Source organism: Rosa rugosa, chromosome 3 (genome assembly GCF_958449725.1).
Source record: "Rosa rugosa chromosome 3, drRosRugo1.1, whole genome shotgun sequence".
Classification (NCBI taxonomy): domain Eukaryota; kingdom Viridiplantae; phylum Streptophyta; class Magnoliopsida; order Rosales; family Rosaceae; genus Rosa; species Rosa rugosa.
Genome location: NC_084822.1, coordinates 40,992,474 through 41,011,687, shown reverse-complemented (window position 1 = coordinate 41,011,687; position 19,214 = coordinate 40,992,474). Strand labels below are relative to the sequence as shown.

Sequence of the window (19,214 nt, the reverse complement as noted above, 5' to 3'; positions counted from 1 at the left end):
ATACGTATGAGGACAATTTTTGTTATACAGTTCTTCTTGATCTTCCTTCTTGTTTTGTCCTCCGACTAGTTCTAAGAGGGACAAAATCAAATGCAACAGGAAATCTTACGTATGCGTTGCACAAAATTTGAGTAGTACTGAAGTATGAATTAGCTTGCATAAGCCATTGATCATGAATTTGCTACTGTATTAGCCGGGATGAGAAGGGTTCTGCAAATTTTATGGGTATCGAGAAGAAAAGAAGAGAAGACAATAATCAATTCGATTATTGAAGATAAGAAAGTAATTGAATGATTAAATAATATAAAAATAATAAATTTTAATTCAAATTATCTAAATATTTCTCAGCCCTTGGATCAAGATTGAGCAAATCCAATGGCAATTGAGCAAATAATCCCTGGTCAGTAGCTGACCAGGTGAACGGGGCTCAGATCGGTTTCAACTGGCTTCGTATTTGACTCAAAAACTCCAAAACGGTGATGAAATGCTATGGACAAATCGAAAGTTAATGCAAACTTAAACCATGGGCTTCGATTAGTTCAAGTTTTCTGTAGAAGATGAAGGAAGAAGGTGACCGGGATCGAGAACAAAATATTATTCTCCAAACAAAAAATCAAAGACAAATTTTTTTTTGTTGTGGTAGTTTTGGACTATTCTGATCTAGTTGTTGCATTTCATTATATTACTTATGCATACCGGTGAGTGAAAATCAATCACATTCACATCTAATGTTATAATTTATAAATAACATCACCCACTAGTTTTTGTTTATTTATTTAACGCCAACTAGTAATTACAAGCTGTGATATATATATAGGATTTTTCTCAGGTAAGGATGTCCTTACCTAAGGTTTAGGTACGGATTTGGTGTTTTCACCCACTTTTCGATCACATTTTCACATCTTAACCGTTCAGTTTTTAGTTCCTAATGTATAGATCACATCTGAAAAATTTCAGCCAAATTGGTGATCGTTAAGGCGTCCAAAACTGCAATTTACACGAACGGACCGAATCTGTGGAACCGGAACCGTTCGTATTTATAATGGTAAATTGCAGTTTTTTATGCCTTAACTATCACCAAATTGGATGAAAATTTACAGAGGTGATCTATACATTAGGACCTAAAAACTGAACGGTTAAGATGTGAAAATGTGATCGGAAAGTGGGTGAAAACCGGAAATCCGTACGTAAGGCTAGGTAAGGACGTCCTTAGTGTAGCCGGACTGATATAGGATTTTTCTCAGGTAAGGATGTCATTACCTAAGGTTTAGGTACGGATTTGGTGTTTTCACCCACTTTTCGATATATATATATATATATATATATATATTTTTTTAATCGAGCCCATGGGCGAAAATTATATTAATCACAAGCCAGAATAGGCTGTAACATATCCTTCTGCTGTCATTTATAGACAAACAAGAAGGTAGTGGTAATACCCACAGTGGTACATAGGAAATAGACATACTCATTATACAATCAACTACGTAGACATAGCGGAATCCTCCTTTGGTACTACACTGAAGGTGCTAGAAGAACTAAGCCTAAAAATAGAAGGACCGATCCTCCCAACCTAACTCTCAAAACAGTAAATCTAGTCGCGTAGAGACTTCAATTGGTGTACAATTAGAGACACTGAGAATTAAGCCGACAAAGACCAAGACCAAATGCTAAACTAGGTAGAAAAAAATCCACTAGACTGCCAAGAAAGGCCTAAAAAGAGATTAGAAAATAAAAAAGAAAAACAAAACTAACAAGACCACAAGTCCAAGAGCAAGACCCATAAACCAAGCCCAACCACATGAGCCCGAGTGGAATCCCGACGACAAGCAATTCCAGCACGCCGCACCTTCTCTGTCACCTCTGGTAACAACGAAGCTACCAACGCCGATGACCAAATCCGGTAACCACTTTGTGAGTGCCCACAATCATCGCCCAATCCAAAGAAAAGCAATGAAATCACCATCAACCCCATATCCGGGAGAAATCGGCTACCTCCCGACCACCCCTACAGCCGCTGTTAATAACGAATCATGTCGTCTGCTCCGCCTTCATCTAACCCGCAATACAGTCGTCCTCCTTGACCCAACGAAGCCAGATCGCGGCCATGGAGACCAGTCTCACCGCCCAGGAACAGCTGTATGACATCAAGGGACGCCGCCTAGATGCCCGTCCGAAGAAGACATCCACGAACGCATCGCTGGACAAACAAGAATTCTCTAAGGGTTGAAAGCTCGTTGGGAGGCTAGGGTTTCTGTTGTATCTCTTTGTTATAAGTTGTGATATTTCTTGGTTCTAATTGCCGAAATACTAGAAAAAACAAATTATATATCATAGACTTCTCCCGACTAAGTTGACATTGCTATATAAATTTTTTTTTAGTATAAAACTCTAGCTTTCAACTCCATCTACAGTTCATTTCCTTTGAAAATGATGTAGAAAAAAAAAATTTGGGGATGTACTACGATATCTTTGAGACCAGATATCAGATTGATTCACGAGCGAATACTTTCATTCCGATCTCTTTAGCAGTAAGGTAAAGTGGAGCAATCTTCTTGATTGATTGAAAAATGAAAGACACGGTCCCTAAGCAATTTAAACGTCATTACCACGGACTTTATGGGGTCGTCTATTTGGATCTCATCAAAGTGGGTTGTTCGCTTGTTATAATAGTTATACATTAAAATAAAAACGTTAATGGAAGCTTTTCACTTCTTCTACGTGGACTTATTTTGAGTGAAAAGAATGTCACGAAGATCGACAACTGTCATTAACTGTTTTTAGTGCATTATATCGAACACGAGTTTTCATGCCAAATATTGGCGATTGTACCCTTTATGCACGCCATTTGTGGGTGGGCGTACTGCCACATGGCACACCTGTCCTACCTAAGAATCTTTCAAGCGTCCCTCAACGTGGAGATGTTTATGTAAAGGTACGGAGTTAGAATATATTTCTATTGCCAACTGTATATCTTGGAGATTCGGATGACAACTATACGAAAATGTGTTGAGTTGTTTCCTATAATAGTTTGGTGGGCTCGAGTTGGGCTTTTACGCCAATCCAAATTAGTCGGAATATTGAATATTGGGCTTCATTAATTGCAATGTCAACATTGATCATAGTATGAAGGTCATGCCTTTTATGACACGTATCACGCTTCTATATATAGCTTTCGAGTAGAAGCGATGTCGTTTATGCTCGATGGAACAATTCATTTTAATCAGGATTTTATTTTAGCACAACAATTATCCAATGGTGGTTGATAACTAAAGACAAATGAAGGTTGATTTAGACAAATTGAAAGTAATGAAAGGTCGTTAGTGGTGTTCACCTGATCAGTAGCTGACTAAGAAAATTATGTTCAATCACGATGTAGATCCAACGGTGAAAAACAAAATAACTCAACTTAATTCCACCATTAGATTTACATCTAAGGGTGACTAAACATAATTTCATTGCTTAGTTATTGACCATGTGAGCACTATTGTATGAAATGTAACTTGGTAAGTTGATATGTTGTATATACCAAAAGGAAAGTATAGAGTACCCTTTTAACAATACTCTTTATTTTTATTTTTATTTTTATCAAATTTATAGATAAAATAACTAAAAGCTAAACTATGAGCTACTATGATATTGCTCCCACCATACTCGGGAGCCACTTTAATCTTGCCTCATATGTATGAGCCCCGTAATAATTTGACTATCAAGAGCGTAGTACGAGTAAAGTAAGAAGGTAAAAACTCATTGAGCTAATCCATTGAATTCGCTCTAAGTCATGTTTGCTTACCAAAACCAAGTTATTTTTGTTAAAAAAAAAAAGGGTTAGAAAATGTTAGCAGTGCTGTGCTCCATTGAGGTAACCTCACTCAGCTCCAAAATGTACAGATGCAATTGTCCACGCTGTTTGGACCCAAAATGAGCATTTTGGCTTGACAAGGCGTGTCTTGGAGAAATTGAGCCAAAGTCAGTGGCTCAAGCTATATATTGTCGACAAGTTCGAAATATATTATTTAGAGGCTAACAGTGTCAGGTCGAGGGACACCCGAACGGTGCTGGCACGCCAGCGCAAGAAAAGAGACTGTTGACCAGCTGCAACAAAAACTGGAACCAAACACACGCCTCTCTATACATAGACACGATTTTGTTAGACATTTTCATCTTCTTCTTCTTCTAATTTTGTCCTCAAACAACTTCTAAGATGGACAAAAACAATTACAACAAGAAACCTTTTTTTTTTTTTTTTTTAGGGCAACGGAAAACTAATCCATTGTATAAAATCAAGACAACCTCACTCGGTCAAGCATGAAGGGTACAAACACCCCTCATATTACAATGTAAGCTCATTAGAGTGCTAAAAACCAAGAGGAAATCCAAAAAACTAAAGTTCAAACAAAGAAAACTACCGGCAAAAAAACAATAAAATAAAATGTGAAACCCTACGCCTCCTAAAGTGAGACACTTCCTTGATCATTTTGACGCCTAAGACCCTCCTGGTGTACGTCGCCATAATCAAGCAAGACCCATCCCACCCTAGATGAAGTAGAGAATCATCTCCTACCCGGACTAGGAAACGGGCTCCAATCCTCCCGGGCCATCATGCACACCTTTAGGCCCTCCCTCAGTAGAACCCGACACCATGGATTCAGTCCCTCCACAAACAGACACCGCCGACAAGCCTTTAGATTTGTTTCTCCGACCACGAGGCCTGCCCTTCTTCTTATAGACCTTGGGAGCCGAGGTCACCTTCACATCTACCAAAACCTTAGAAGAGAAGTCCAGACCAAGATTTTCCGACTGCAGATTGACCGGAGTAAGAGCCAAGTTGTGTTTGGCTCTCTAACCATCTTTGGGATCATCCTCATCTCTTGGGCGACACACCCCAACAACCGGAGCTTGAGCAGAGGTCCCCTCAGTCTCCAATGTCTTCACTAGCTCCGGAAGCGATCGGATCTGCACCGGTTTCTTCTTCAACAAGTTGGGAACCCTGAAAGCAGAGAGCAGAGAAGAAGAAATGGAAGGCTGGACATTTGCCCTAAAGACTAAGACTGGAATGATTGGTCTCGCCGCCTGCTGTGACCCCACATTCACCGCAGTATCTGTCTCCGATTCTTCCTCCCTAGGGCAACGCTGGCCACCATAATTCAGCAAGGCGCAGGAGCGGCAGCGCCCTAGAAGTCTCTCATACCTAAATCGAAGTGCTAGGACGTCAACTGGAGAAACCCTAACCCTCTGATCCAGACGCACTTGCTCATTGATGGATAGCACAAGCTAGACACGAGCTTCTCCCTAGCGTAGCGCCATGCTGTCCACCTCCAGGACCTCTCCAATTATCCCACGCACCAACCAGGTGGTAGGTTTCGACAATATGCCCGATGGAATACTCTGCAGCACAACCCAGATCCAAACAAAGTCCAACTTCACCTCAGAGATCTCCGAGAAGCCATCGTAGTCATTCAAGAGGATCATGGCTCGTTGAAAACCCCAAGGACCACTCTTCTTCACTCGAGCGATATCCCGTTCATGAGTGAACGTAAAATAGAATGCGGTCACCCCGTGGTTGAACCTCCACAGTCCCCGTCAACCTCCACATCGATCTCACTGCACTTCGGAATAAATCTAGCACCAACGCCATGCAAGTGTTGAGCTTACCCACGAAATAGAAATTGCAGGCTAGAAACTCCTTCCCCGGGACCCTAAGATTCCCCAAATCCACCTGTTCTTCTCCTTCCTTAAGCGACAGTTTGGTCGCGAGTCTGGCAGTCATGGAGGCAATAGCAGCAGCCATGAGAATGGGACGTTGCACAACTCGAAAACTCAAAACCCTAACCCTAGTAGAGCGAGAGAGAGAGAGGGGGAGTAAAATTCATGGTATTTTTTCAACATAAATTAATGGGCTACTTCATATTGGGAGGGCAGCAAAGGGAACTATCAAATCCTTTACAACAAGAAATCTTATGTAGGCAATTTGCAGATAAATTGATGAGTACTACAGTACAGTATGCAATAGCTTGCACAAGCCATATGAGTAGCACCGAGCTTAATTGTGTTGGCATCATATTTTGATCCAAAAACTCCAAACGGTGATCGAGCAGTTTTGATAGACAAATCAGAAGTTATTAATGCCAACTTAAACAATGGGCTTGCTTGAGTTCAAGTTCTTTATAGAAATGAAGGAAGAAAGTAAACTCATTTAAAAACCAAAAGTAATCATCTTCACGACTAGTTGTCAAAAATAAAGTGTTGCATTTCATAATTTTTTTCCTTTTTTCAAAAAGCAAAGTTAATTTCATTGATTTAGAATCAAAGGCTACATTAAAAAAGAAACTAGACTAGTCTAGTAGTTTGATTCTCCTCCAATATAACCAAATATACATATTCTCTTCTAGAGTTTAACTCACAAGCTTCAACAAAAGGGGAGGTTTCTTCCTGTACATACATGTACATTTGCAAGCATAATTAGCTATAATGGGCCACGCTCATTGTACCGCCAAAGGTACTAATTCCAACCAAAGGAGTGACATACAGATACACCACCAGGCGGGCTACAACCTCAGCGTCGGATCACCCCCAGGTCACCGCCGACGCGCCGCCACGCGCCGTGCCAAAATGGCATCAGTAGCTCCCAGAGCTGGGAACTGAAGCACATCAGTCCCACATCGAAAACAAGGAGGAGGTCAGCCTCCTCCTCACCTATAAAAGGGTCTCTCATCTCTCCTCATTAATTACGCATTCAATACTTACCTACTGTTACTTTGTCAACATAAATACATTGACTAACTTAGGCATCGGAGAGTTGAAGACCGCCCAGCGCGGTCTCCCTCTAACGCCGCTGTGTATTTTACTTGACAGGTAGCGGAAGCTTTGAGAGTACCGCAAGTATCGATCCGCCCGCCGGATCAGCGTTAACAAAGATTCAGCTACCGTCGAACTTTTAGACATTAACATTGGCGCCGTCTGTGGGAACCCTTGAACAAAAGGTCATCCCACCACAATCACCATGACTAACGGTAGCGGGGGAAACGCTGAGGAGCAGGCATACCATTCCGCCATCCCCCAACCCTCCAACCCAGCGGTAGGCGTTAACCACGCACTATTCGCAACCCCGGCCAACCCCGGCGTTGAGGCAAATCCAAGCAGCAGCCGCCCGCCGGGCCAAGATCTCGTCACTATGTACGAGCTAGCACTGGCGGATCTTCATAAAGCAAACAGAGAACGTGAAGAGAAGCGCAAGGAGAAGGCTGAGGCTCAAAGACAGTTGGCTACGCTGATGTCACGATTTGATGAACTGAAGAGGACGCTGGAGACTACCGCCAATCCGGCGCAAAGCGAACAGTCACGTAGCACCAGGCGTAGTCGACCCGGCACTGGCACATTGGTACCGGGGCCAGTCATACAGATGCAAGTACCGCTGAACCCACCTGAGTTGTTGGGAATGGGACCACCGCCCATCCCCCAACTAATGTTAGAACAGGAGGCGGAATCACTGCCGCACACCAACCGCTCGGAAGCTAGGGCGAGGACTGAAGGCAATCCGCCTGCGCCGAGGCGCAGGCAGGTCCAGCGGAATAATAAGGCTGATTTCGCTGGCGATGCAGCCGCCCAGATATTGGAAAGGATGCAACAACTGGAGCAGAGGTTGATCCGGGCGGAGTCTGGCGCCCCAGCGCCAACTCAGAATCCACTTTTCGCTTCCAGACCTGGGCCTTTCACCGCTGCGATTCTGCAAGCTATTAGACTAGCGTCTGCAAAAACCCCAAAGATGTCTCATTACGGCGGAATGTCTGATCCCTTCGTCCACATGGACACCTTCAAGAAAGTCACCAACAACAAGGGATTTGACGACGCCACCCTGTGCCACTTGTTCAGCGAAACATTGGACGGTGAGGCGATGAGCTGGTTTTTCGAGTGTCCGCCAGGGTCCATTGACTCATTCCATGCACTGTCACACGCCTTCCTCTCTCGGTTCATCCTATTGTCCTCCGGACATCACAACACAAGTCAGCTGTTCTGCGTCAAGCAAGGGGCGGACGAATCACTGAAGGCCTTCGTCACAAGGTGGTGATCGGCAGCATATCAGTGCCGTGACCTAGACAAAACAATGGCATTGGCGGCCTTCAAGCAGGGACTCCTCATGGGGCCATTCCTCTATCATCTCAACTACAGTCATCCTAATGCGGCATATGACCACGTCATGAGTGAGGCGGTCATCCATGCCCAGGCGGAATTCCTCACATATGGAGAAACCCCACCGCCACCAGCAACTCCAACAAAGCCAACACAGCCATCCTCCAGTCATCAGGACAACGTTAACAAGACCCCTTCAGCACCGCCAACTGACAAGAAGAGGGAGTTGGCAGCAGGGCCACCACCAGAACAAGCGGCAGAGGGACCAGCATTACAACAAGGGCAACCGCTGAGACAGAGCCCAGAACAGAAATGGTAACCGCTGAGGAAGCAACTCCCCCGCACTCGGATTGGAACCTGCATGTGGACGGCTCCTCCAGCGCCAAGGCCAGCGGCGCCGGAGTCATCTTAACAGGACCCGGGGGACTGAACGCGGAGTACGCGTTGAAATTCAACTTCAAAGCTTCAAACAACATGGCGAAGTACGAGGCACTCATCGCCGGCCTGCTCCTCGCCATTGACTCAGGGGCTGACAACGTCAACATATTCAGCGACTCTCAATTAGTCGTTAACCAGGTCAACGACAGCTTCCAGGCCAAGGACCAACAGTTAGAGGCATATTTGGGGTACGTCAAAACGTTGCTCAAAAAGTTCAAATTTCACACCATCACACAAATCCCCAGGGAAAAGAACGCCAAAGCTGATTCACTGGCGAGACTGGCAACCGCCCAACCACATCAAAGTCCAGCGGACACAAGAGTGGAGTGCCTTGACAGGCCAAGTATCACAAAGACCCTGGCGGAGATCTTCAGCATTGAGGTCAGCCCCAGCTGGATGGACGAGATCATTGCATACAAACGCAGCGGCACATTGCCGGAGGACAAGGTTCAGGCGCGACAACTCAAGCGGAGAGCAACTCGCTACAACATCCGGAATGGCAAGCTTTACCGCCAGGGATTCACCCATCCCAACCTCCGCTGCCTAACCCCGGAGGAGGGAAGAGTTGTTCTAGCGGAGATACACGGCGGAGAATGTGGAAACCACTCGGGCGCCAGATCCTTGGCCAATCGCACAATGCGACAAGGCTACTTCTGGCCCACACTTGGTGATGACGCCCGACGGATTTCGAGGTCTTGCCACAAATGCCAACAGTTTGCAGATCTCCCACATGTACCGGCAGAACCACTGTCAGTCATCATCGGCCCTTGGATTCACTCCACGTGGGGCCTCGATTTGATGGGAAAGTTCCAAACCGCCAAGGGCCAGTTCAAGTACATCATTGTTGCTATCGACTATAACAGCAAGTGGATAGAGGCGGAGCCACTGACGGCGATAACCACCGCTAAGGTAACTCACTTCCTCTGGAAGAACATCTACTGCCGTTATGGTGTCCCACATACAATCATTACAGACAACAGCACGCAGTTCAACAACAAGGAACTCATCTCCTTTACCGCCAACCTTGGCACCAAGTTGAGTTTTGCATCTGTCGCCCATCCCCAAACCAACGGCCAGGTCGAAGCAGCAAACAAGATAATCAAGAAGCTGCTAAAAAAGAAGCTCGACGACGCCAAGGGTTTGTGGGCGCAGAAGCTTCCAGAGGTCCTATGGGCCATCCGAACAACTCCAACTACCGCCACTGGCGAAACCCCTTTTTGTATGATGTTCGGAGCAGAGGCTGTCCTACCTGTTGAAGTAACTTAGCCTACCGCTAGGGTCGAAGGCTACTGCCTAGAGACTAACAGCGACAGCGTCAACCTGGACAGGGACCTCCTAGAAGAAAAAAGACACAAGGCCCATTTGCACAACTTGCAAAACAAAAGGCTGGTATGGCGTTTCTACAACGCCAGAGTCAGGGCCCGGAACCTCCAATTGGGGGACTGGGTAATGAAGGAAGTCATTCTGCCACCAACAAAACTCCGCCCAACTTGGGAAGGTCCATACAAAATTGTGGAAGTCGTTAGCCCAGGCACCTTCTACTTAATGGGCAAGGATGACGTCACGTCGACCCACCCTTGGAATACCGAACACCTTCGGTATTACTACAAATAGTCATCCGCTACCCAGGAGCATCTTGACTTAGCTAAATTTTAGTCCAATATTTAGCTAAGGGAAGCTACCCAGCGGGTACTACCCCACTTTTGTACACGCTGATCAATCAGCTATCAATGAAACGAGGAATTATTCAAACCATTGTTCCCAAGTCCGGCACCGAGGGCAACTGGCAACGCCAGAAATCGTCAGCGGACCACGTCCACTACGTGGTGCACTTGGACCAATCTTAATTCCTTTAATGTTTCATTGCTTGACAAAAGAAAACTCTAAGTCAAACTACTAGCGGTACAAACACATCATAACAAACACATTCAAAAGTTCATTCCATTTCAAAATGTTTGGTACAAATTTTTATGCCTCAGCGGCTACAAAGGGAAAAGAAGGAAAATATAGTGGAGGTTCGAGCATCAGGGGTGGCCCTCGACATCTTCTGCTTCAGCGTGCGGCGGCGGGATTGCGCGGCTGATTTGGTCAGACCCTCGGGCTGTGGGACTTGGTGTTTCTATCGTGCCGTCCGCCCGGGTGTGCGCCGCCAAGAAGCCAACACGTGACACCTCTGACTGGGTAGGACGAGGAGTCTGCTGGGACCCTTCCGCCGGCCGTGCGCCACTTTCTCCGCTACCTGAGCGGGCACCTTCCGCGGGGGCAGGTACGACGCCTTTCTCCGGTGGGGCACTCTTAGCCAGCGGCACGTCGGGCTGTGACGCTTTGGCGAAGTCGATGGCGCCCTTCCGCTTCAGCATGTCTATGTTCGCTAGGGCCCCTTCCTTCGCCGACTGGGTCAGAGCTTTCTTGTACTCCGTCGACTGTTTGAATGCTTCAACAGCGGCGGCCGCGGCAGTATCCCCTTCAGCCCTCAGGCGGGCAACCTCACCCTCCAGCCGCTTCACCTCAGTTATTCTGGCGGCGGACTCCCGCTGCACGATAATGAGTTTTTTGTCCTTGACGGCTATCCGCTCCTGTAGCAGGGCGATGTCCTGCTCGAACTTGGAGACGTGTTCATTCCGCTCCAAGTCCCGCTCGATGGCCACCGTCAGCTTGCCTCGAGCGTCCGCAAAGTCACACTCCGCCTTCGCCAGGCGCTGCTCTACCTCCGCCAGTTTCTCCTTCGCCTCCGCCAACTCCCTCTGGAGACCTTGGATTTCCTTCCTGAGCTCCCCCTCGACCAGAGGCTGCTTTGACGCCGCCACGAACATGTCGTGCAGCCCCGCTGATATTTGACCAAACGCCGAGCTGTAGGGCGATTGGTCAATCGCCGTGGGGCGCGAGATACCCGCTAGGCCGCCGAACCCTAGCCGTTCGCAGAGATGGAAGAGGAACTCCCGCTCACCATCCGTCATGAACTCCGCATACTCGGCGAATGAGTCCAAGTCACTGGCGGCGGGAGCCTCTCCCTCCACCACGGCAGCTTTCTGCGGAGCTTGACGGGCCTTCTTCTGGTAACGGACCCGGATTGGCTCCACATCCTCCCCCTCTTCCCCGTCAGGGGAGTCAATCTGCCGGCGCTTCCTCTCCAGCGCCCTTGTATTTCCGGCAGCTACCCTCGTGTCCTTCGCCGGCGGCTCCTCCCTTGGCCTGATGACGGTCTCCGCCGGCGGTACCGGTCTTTCTTTATGGGGACCGCGCCTGTTGACGGGTACCCTCTCCTTCTGAGAAGCCGCCGCTGCGGCCCCCTTTTTCCCGCCCGCCACGGGGGCCCCCGCCTGGACGACGGGCAAGCCGTCGTCACCAAGATGGGAGTGGTGCGGCATTGGCAACACCACCGGAACCTCGGACTGGCTCAGCGCCAGTGTCTCGGGGTTCACCAGCATCTTCTGGGCCGCCAGCCCCTCGGCGTACATGGTCTCCAGGAAGTTGTCTATCTCCGCACGGTCCATTGTTTTTTCAAAAGCGTCGCGACTCGATTTGTTACCTGGCGGAGTTTCTAAAAAAAAAAAAAAGAGGGAGGGCCAGTCAGCCTGAATTATTTATTACAAAAAAAAAAAAAAATAGTATGTCGGAGATTTCTTACCAACGGAGCGAGTTAGCCGCTGATCGACCAGCAACTCCCAACCGGTCAGAAGTCGGAAGTCCAGCAAGTTGCGGTTCCGCCAGCAACCTCTGATCCGTGCTACGCGACACTCTTCTTCGCGCGTTAGATTATACCGCAGTCCCGCTGCACAAACACGGTAGTCGTTAGTAAGAATACAAGTCTGCAAATACAAGAACCCGCCAACTACGTTCAGCGGAAACCGGTTACCAACCTCAGATGGGTTGGAACTCCGACTTAATCCTAAATGTCGGCCCTTCCTCGTTCGACCCAGCGTGATACTCCCAACCCTCTGTGGCGACGCAGAAGGTCCCCCGCCAGTAGGACATTGAGTCCCTTAGATTCTCGATCAGCTTGGGCGCTCCCTGGCGGCGGCTCAAGTTCACTTACCCTCTGCAACCCTGGCGCTTTACATAGACCAGCTCGTAGAAATGAAGCACCTCCGCCACAGTAGGCCCTTCACATCCGGACAACCGCCAAAGAGAGTTTAGCGCCAGCATCAACCGCCACATGTTGGGGCAGACTTGACCAAAGGCAAGGCCAAACTCGCACACCAGAATCTGAAGGTTGGGCACCAGCGGGAGTGTCACTCCTTGGCGGAATATCTCCTCGTGTACGGCGGCAAACCCCTCCGGGAGAATCGACGCCTTCTCATCCGCCGTCGGCGGGCGCAGTTTCACCGAGCCCGGCAGCCGGAACGTCCGCTTCATCCTAGTAACGGCGGAAACATTCATCCGCCCTCCTGCCTCGTCAACAGGGGTGCTATCCTGGAGGAACCACGCTGACTCAGCGTCCTCCCCCGCTGTTTCCTCTTCCCTAGCGGAGCCGCTGGCAGCGCTGTTGCTTGCCAACCGCTCCTCGCGCCTAGCTTTGGTCGCAGCGGCCTCACCCGCCCTAGAGCTCTCTGGACGTGAAGCACGACCCATGACTACTTCCCAAGGTATGGTCTGTAGCGGCTCAACCTCTAGCGGTTCTGGCAGTGAGGTTCCTGCATGGGCAGAAGGACGCAACGAGTCAATAAATATTCTATCCGCCGCGCTGAACGACACGTCAGACCCGGAATCCTCACTGCTCGAAATCTCTATGACGTTAGCCATCCCAAACCCTAAAACCCACATCAGTTAGCACAAACACAGATCTAACCTATTCTTACATCAGTTATAGCCAAGAACATCCGCAACAGTTTACCCAGAAAACACCAAAACAAGAACAGACAACCCACAAACACTTAACCCAGATTCGACCATCTAGTGGATCCAGAAATCCCAACTGTGTCAAAAACACCAAAAACCATCCCCAAAACCCACTTTACACACTCAGAACACCCCAAATTCACGAAACCCAGAAAACTGACAGAAGCAAATACACAGCAATTCAATGGAACAAGGATGAGATTCAGAGCACCAACCTCAAAGGCGAAATCTTCGGTGTGATTAAAAGCGCTTGTCTTCACCGGTAAAGGCCTCGTCCCCAAGATCCGATAACTCTTGCAGCTTTCGTCCCCCGGAACTCTCTTCGCAAATCGCAGAGCTTGAAGACGACGACTCAGGTTTGAAGTTTTCACAAAGTGTCAAATCTCGCTAAAGTTCCCCCCCTTTTATGTCAACATCAACGCGTTCTAAGCCGTCCGCTCAAAAACGACATCACACACCAGCCTTACACATGTCGCAGGCCTCCACTTACTCTCCGGATTAACCGAGGCGTCGCCTCGGTTACGAAATCCATAATTACTATCATTAATGGCGAGAAGACGGCCAGGCTTAGGAGACAAGCCTCCGCACGCTAACCCTCTACGGGTTGGACACGTGTCAACCACCACCAGACGAAGCGTCTGGTGGAAGTAACCACTTGGGATGACCTCACCAACCGTCCGAAGCCTCCGCTGAGCGAAAACCCGCCAGCGGAACTTCTCCCTTGTCATCTTCCAAGTGAAGAAGCCTCCGCTGAGCGAAACCCCGCCAGCGGAACTTCTCCCTTGTCACCTTCCAAGTGACGAAGTCTCCGCTGAGCGAAACCCCGCCAGCGGAACTTCTCCCTTGTCACCTTCCAAGTGACGAAGTCCCGCTGAGCGAAACCCCGCCAGCGGAACTTCTCCCTTGTCACCTTCCAAGTGACGAAGAACCCCGCCAGCGGAACTTCTCCCTTGTCACCTTCCAAGTGACGAAGAACCCCGCCAGCGGAACTTCTCCCTTGTCATCTTCCAAGTGACGAAGTCTCCGCTGAGCGAAACCCCGCCAGCGGAACTTCTTCCTTGTCACCTTCCAAGTGACGAAGGCTCCGCTGAGCGAAACCCCGCCAGCGGAACTTCTCCCTTGTCACCTTCCAAGTGACGAAGGCTCCGCTGAGCGAAACCCCGCCAGCGGAACTTCTCCCTTGTCACCTTCCAAGTGACGAAGTCTCCGCTGAGCGAAACCCCGCCAGCGGAACTTCTTCCTTGTCAGCTTCCAAGTGACGAAGTCTCCGCTGAGCGAAACCCCGCCAGCTGAACTTCTCCCTTGTCACCTTCCAAGTGACGAAGTCTCCGCTGAGCGAAACCCCGCCAGCGGAACTTCTCCCTTGTCATCTTCCAAGTGACGAAGCCTCCGCTGAGCGAAACCCCGCCAGCGGAACTTCTCCCTTGTCATCCCCCAAGTGACGAAGTCTCCACTGAGCGAAACCCCGCCAGCAGAACTTCTCCCTTGGCATCTTGCAAGCGGGGCGTCTTCCGCTACATACCTCTAGCGGAACCCCCTTTTCATCTTGCAAACTGCGTACTTTGTTCAGCGCAATATCGCTCAAAAAAAAAAAAAAAAAAAAAAAAAAAGTAGCGCCAGGCACGTCTACTGGACGCTGCTTCTTGCTGCAGTCAGTGGGGGGATATCCGCCAGCGGCGGATCCCGAGGCCACGCCTCACTCTGACAACGACCGCCAAGCGGCGTTACGGTCAGACCATCCCTACGGGACACGGGGACTCGTCAACAGTCTACGACGGCCCTGATCAGGCACGTTGACCCCCGTCACTCGGGTACTAAGATTGGGTTCGCTACCCAACACCCTCTGCTCCGTGCAGCTCCCCCTCAACAAACAATTTGCCGACCATCAGGAGGTCTATCTTAGCCGGGGAGTAGGGGACTCCCTGAGGGGCCTAGCAGGGGCCCACCGGAAAGGGTATAAAGCGTTTGCTCATTAAATCCATGGTTGACAACGCACTGACGCTAATTATGCTCTTGCAAGTCTAGCGGAAGAAAACGCTTAAAACCGTCGAGCAACTCCCCAACCAAGATTGCCCTCCTTGACTGGGGACTTGGGGGACTTGTACATACATGTACATTTGCAAGCATAATTAGCTATAATGGGCCACGCTCATTGTACCGCCAAAGGTACTAATTCCAACCAAAGGAGTGACATACAGATACACCGCCAGGCGGGCTACAACCTCAGCGTCAGATCACCCCCAGGTCACCGCCGACGCGCCGTGCCAAAATGGCATCAGTAGCTCCCAGAGCTGGGAACTGAAGCACATCAGTCCCACATCGAAAACAAGGAGGAGGTCAGCCTCCTCCTCACCTATAAAAGGTTCTCTCCTCTCTCCTCATTAATTACGCATTCAATACTTACCTACTGTTACTTTGTCAACATAAATACATTGACTAACTTAGGCATCGGAGAGTTGAAGACCGCCCAGCGCGGTCTCCCTCTAACGCCGCTGTGTATTTTACTTGACAGGTAGCGGAAGCTTTGAGAGTACCGCAAGTATCGATCCGCCCGCCGGATCAGCGTTAACAAAGGTTCAGCTACCGCCGAACTTTTAGACATTAACACTTCCCAATTACAAGTTTTTGAACTACAACGCCGCACGCTCACCAAGGAAAGGTCGAGTCTTCAGCCGACGTCCTCTCGTCCGGCGGTAGTCTGCGTCGGTAGGGCTTGCCAAGTCATCGCTGTGAAGCTGCCGGACAGGCGATGATGGTCTAGGGTTCACTGGCTTCATGGATCTGCGTCGGTAGGGCTTGAAGCTTGTTTCGACTGATATGTTCTTGTTTGGGTCGAAGCTTCTCTGTGGCTGGGGGATTCTTGGGGTCTAGTTCAAGGGGTGGCGCGGGCCTGAAGCGGCAGCGCAGCGACATGGTCGGGATGTAGCCGATGCTCTAGGGGCACAGGGGATCCTTGTCATTTTGGATCGAGTCTGGTGTCTTTCGGGTTCTTTGTTGTCCTTGTGGTGGTGGCGGTGTGGTGTGGGCGGTGACGATATGGTGCAGGCGAGGCAGTGGCTTGCTTGCGGCGTGTGGCGTACAGCTTCCTCAACACAGGAAGGTGGAAGTGCAATAGGGTTGGGCCGGTCAACGAGTTGGGCCTAGGGTTATGCTCTTCTTTGGGCCAATTGGGCCATTAGTTAGTTTTGTTTATTTTCTAGTTTCTTTAACTCTTTTTTGGGGTAGTCTAGTGGATTTTTTTCTTACCTAGTTTAGCATTTGGTCTTGGTCTTTGTCGACTTAATTCTCAGTGTCTCTAGTTGTACACCAATTGAGGTCTCTAGGTGACTAGATTTACTGTTTTATGAGTTTGGTTGGGAGGACTGGGCCCTTCTAGCGCCTATGGCGTAGTACCAAAGGGGGATCCCGCTATGTCTACGTACTTGATTGTACAATGAGCATGTCTATTTCCTATGTATCATTGTGGGTACTACCACTATCTTCTTGTCTGTCTAGATGGCAGCGGAAGGGTATGTAATGACCTACTCTAGCTTATGATGAATATATTTTTTCGCTCTCAGGTTCGATTCAAAAAAAAAAAAAAAAACCAAAAATACATACACCAAAATTAAGTACCTAGTTCTAGTTATTCAAGCTAGGAATTCACCAGTGGCAAGTAAAACTCATTACAATTACCAAATCTCGCTTAAAACAATAAGAAGGAAAAAAAAAAAGACTTGTTGCCCTTAAGGAAAAATCATCTAGCACTCCGCTTGTCAATACATGCAATTGTAGAAAATACCATGTCTTTAAAGAAAGGAAAATTCATTGGGCCGATAGATTTTGGTGACGGATTGGTGGAGGTTCCTGTTGTTGTGGGGAAGGTGCCGAAGAAGAAGGGTCGTCCTCGTGGTCAACGGAACAAGCCCAAGGCTGTACCAGCTCTGGAGGTGGCTGTCGTGGAGGAAGATACCCCTCTCCTGGAGGGTTAGGTTTGTTGACCTACATTGGCCATGTGGAAGCTTTTGCTGTGATGCTTGCTGCGGTGTACACCATAATGGTCTTAGGCGTCAAAGCGGCATGATGGTTGCTTGCATGGTGTTGTGTAGGTCTATGCTTTTTTCCTTGCTTTCCCTAGTTTGTTTTCTTAGTTTGGACTTTGCTCTTGGACTTTTAGTTCGGTTTTTGCTTTGTTTACTAATTTCACAAGCCTTACTCGCCTTTACAAAACCTTGATCAAATCCATAAGAAGGATTTTCTTTTCAACAATTCTAAATTTGAGAAACGGACTTGGAATTCAATTGCCCTAACCATGTGGAGGCAATCGACACAATCTTGATATTAATAAATGGGCTAGGTATTGATATATTTCTCTCTATAATATCGAATTAGATAACAAATTTTAAGACACTTCTTTCTTCATCCACAATGAAAGTTACATTAACGACGTTTTCATTGGATACAGTCATATAACTCGGTACATGCTTAAAGCCTCAAACTCTTATTTTGTTTATTTAATTTTTTAACTGAGCTAGCTCAAACTCTTAAGAACAGGCAATTCGGGAGGAGAGCAGGTGAAAAGGAAACCGAGTGCCAAAAGCATAGGTGAAAATGAAATCCTCGTGCGCATAGATAGGTTGGCCATCGTTGAGGAGACACTCGCCACCGGATTTGGCCAAGACTGGCTTAGGACCAATATCTTTCACGGCTTGAAATCCCTTGCAACTTAGTTTAACATCGAGTTGAGTACATGGGCAGTCATTGGTGATCTTCACCCTCCACACTGGCTTGTTTCGCAACAACTCTCCTGTTCGATACTGTGTGACTTTGAGCCTGTTCTTAGAGCACTGACAGTCCACTCCTACAGTCACACTGAAAATCAAAGCCAGGCTGAGAAACTTCAGAATTGGTGCCATTACAAACAATTAAACACAAGATTTTTTTTTTCTTTGCGCGATGGAATGGTTTTTCTTTTGCCTTGCAATCCTTGTGTCAATGTTTCATTTAATTGTCTCTTCTATTTCTTTAACATGTGTCATGTAAGATGATGTATTGCAATTCATAATAAATTTTGTTGTATCGTCAATAAATATCCTTTTTATCTTCAACAAGATCATAATTTATGAGAGATGACTCAAAACCACTGTCTCCTTGTGGGTGTAGTGGATTGTGATGATGACTTAGATCCTGGAAATAATCCATCATCCTTTTCTCTGCAATTATGATGCACAGCTAGAAAGGTAAAAGGTCAAGTACCCAATTCAACCGCTTAGCCTTTTACTCAAATCCCTTTCAAATTTCCTTAATCACCAAGTCTTATCATATGTGTCACATTTTGATTGTGATGGCGAAAAGGAGCTCATGTCAAAATGGTACATTAGTGGTCCAAGGCTAGCAAAGCTACATGTTGCCAAGATTCTTTATTTTGATACAATGTTGCCAGAGATTTGTATACTAGGAACAGGCAAAATGTGATTGTGAATGGTGATGGACCTTGCAACATACACTAGGTTACTAGATGTTTATAGACGTTTATCTTTCACACGCCACAAATCTCTCGGCAATCAAATACACAACATCAGTTATCTTACTCAATTTTTCATTTTTATGTGGACCAACTCATTTCTAGATCAATTGGACCTAAATATTTTTCATTTAGACTCAAAATTAAAAAAATCGGTGCTCGTGGGATCCATTTTAAATGATTCCTATGAGAGAGATAACCTAATTAGAAACACCCACAAAAAATCTTTATTAATAGTATTAAATATGACTCTGAAAATGGGTTAAAATAGTACAAAGACGACTACACACGATAATAATATGAG

The 19,214-nt window shown here is 47.6% G+C and overlaps 1 protein-coding gene across 1 annotated transcript; it reads right to left on the bottom strand.

The window, feature by feature from the left end:
- Positions 1-17,930: 17,930 nt before the first annotated feature.
- Positions 17,931-18,302, bottom strand: LOC133737732 (TPD1 protein homolog 1A-like). The gene has a single exon (XM_062165238.1). The coding sequence runs from the start codon at positions 18,300-18,302 to the stop codon at positions 17,931-17,933; it is 372 nt and encodes a 123-aa protein (XP_062021222.1).
- Positions 18,303-19,214: the final 912 nt, after the last annotated feature.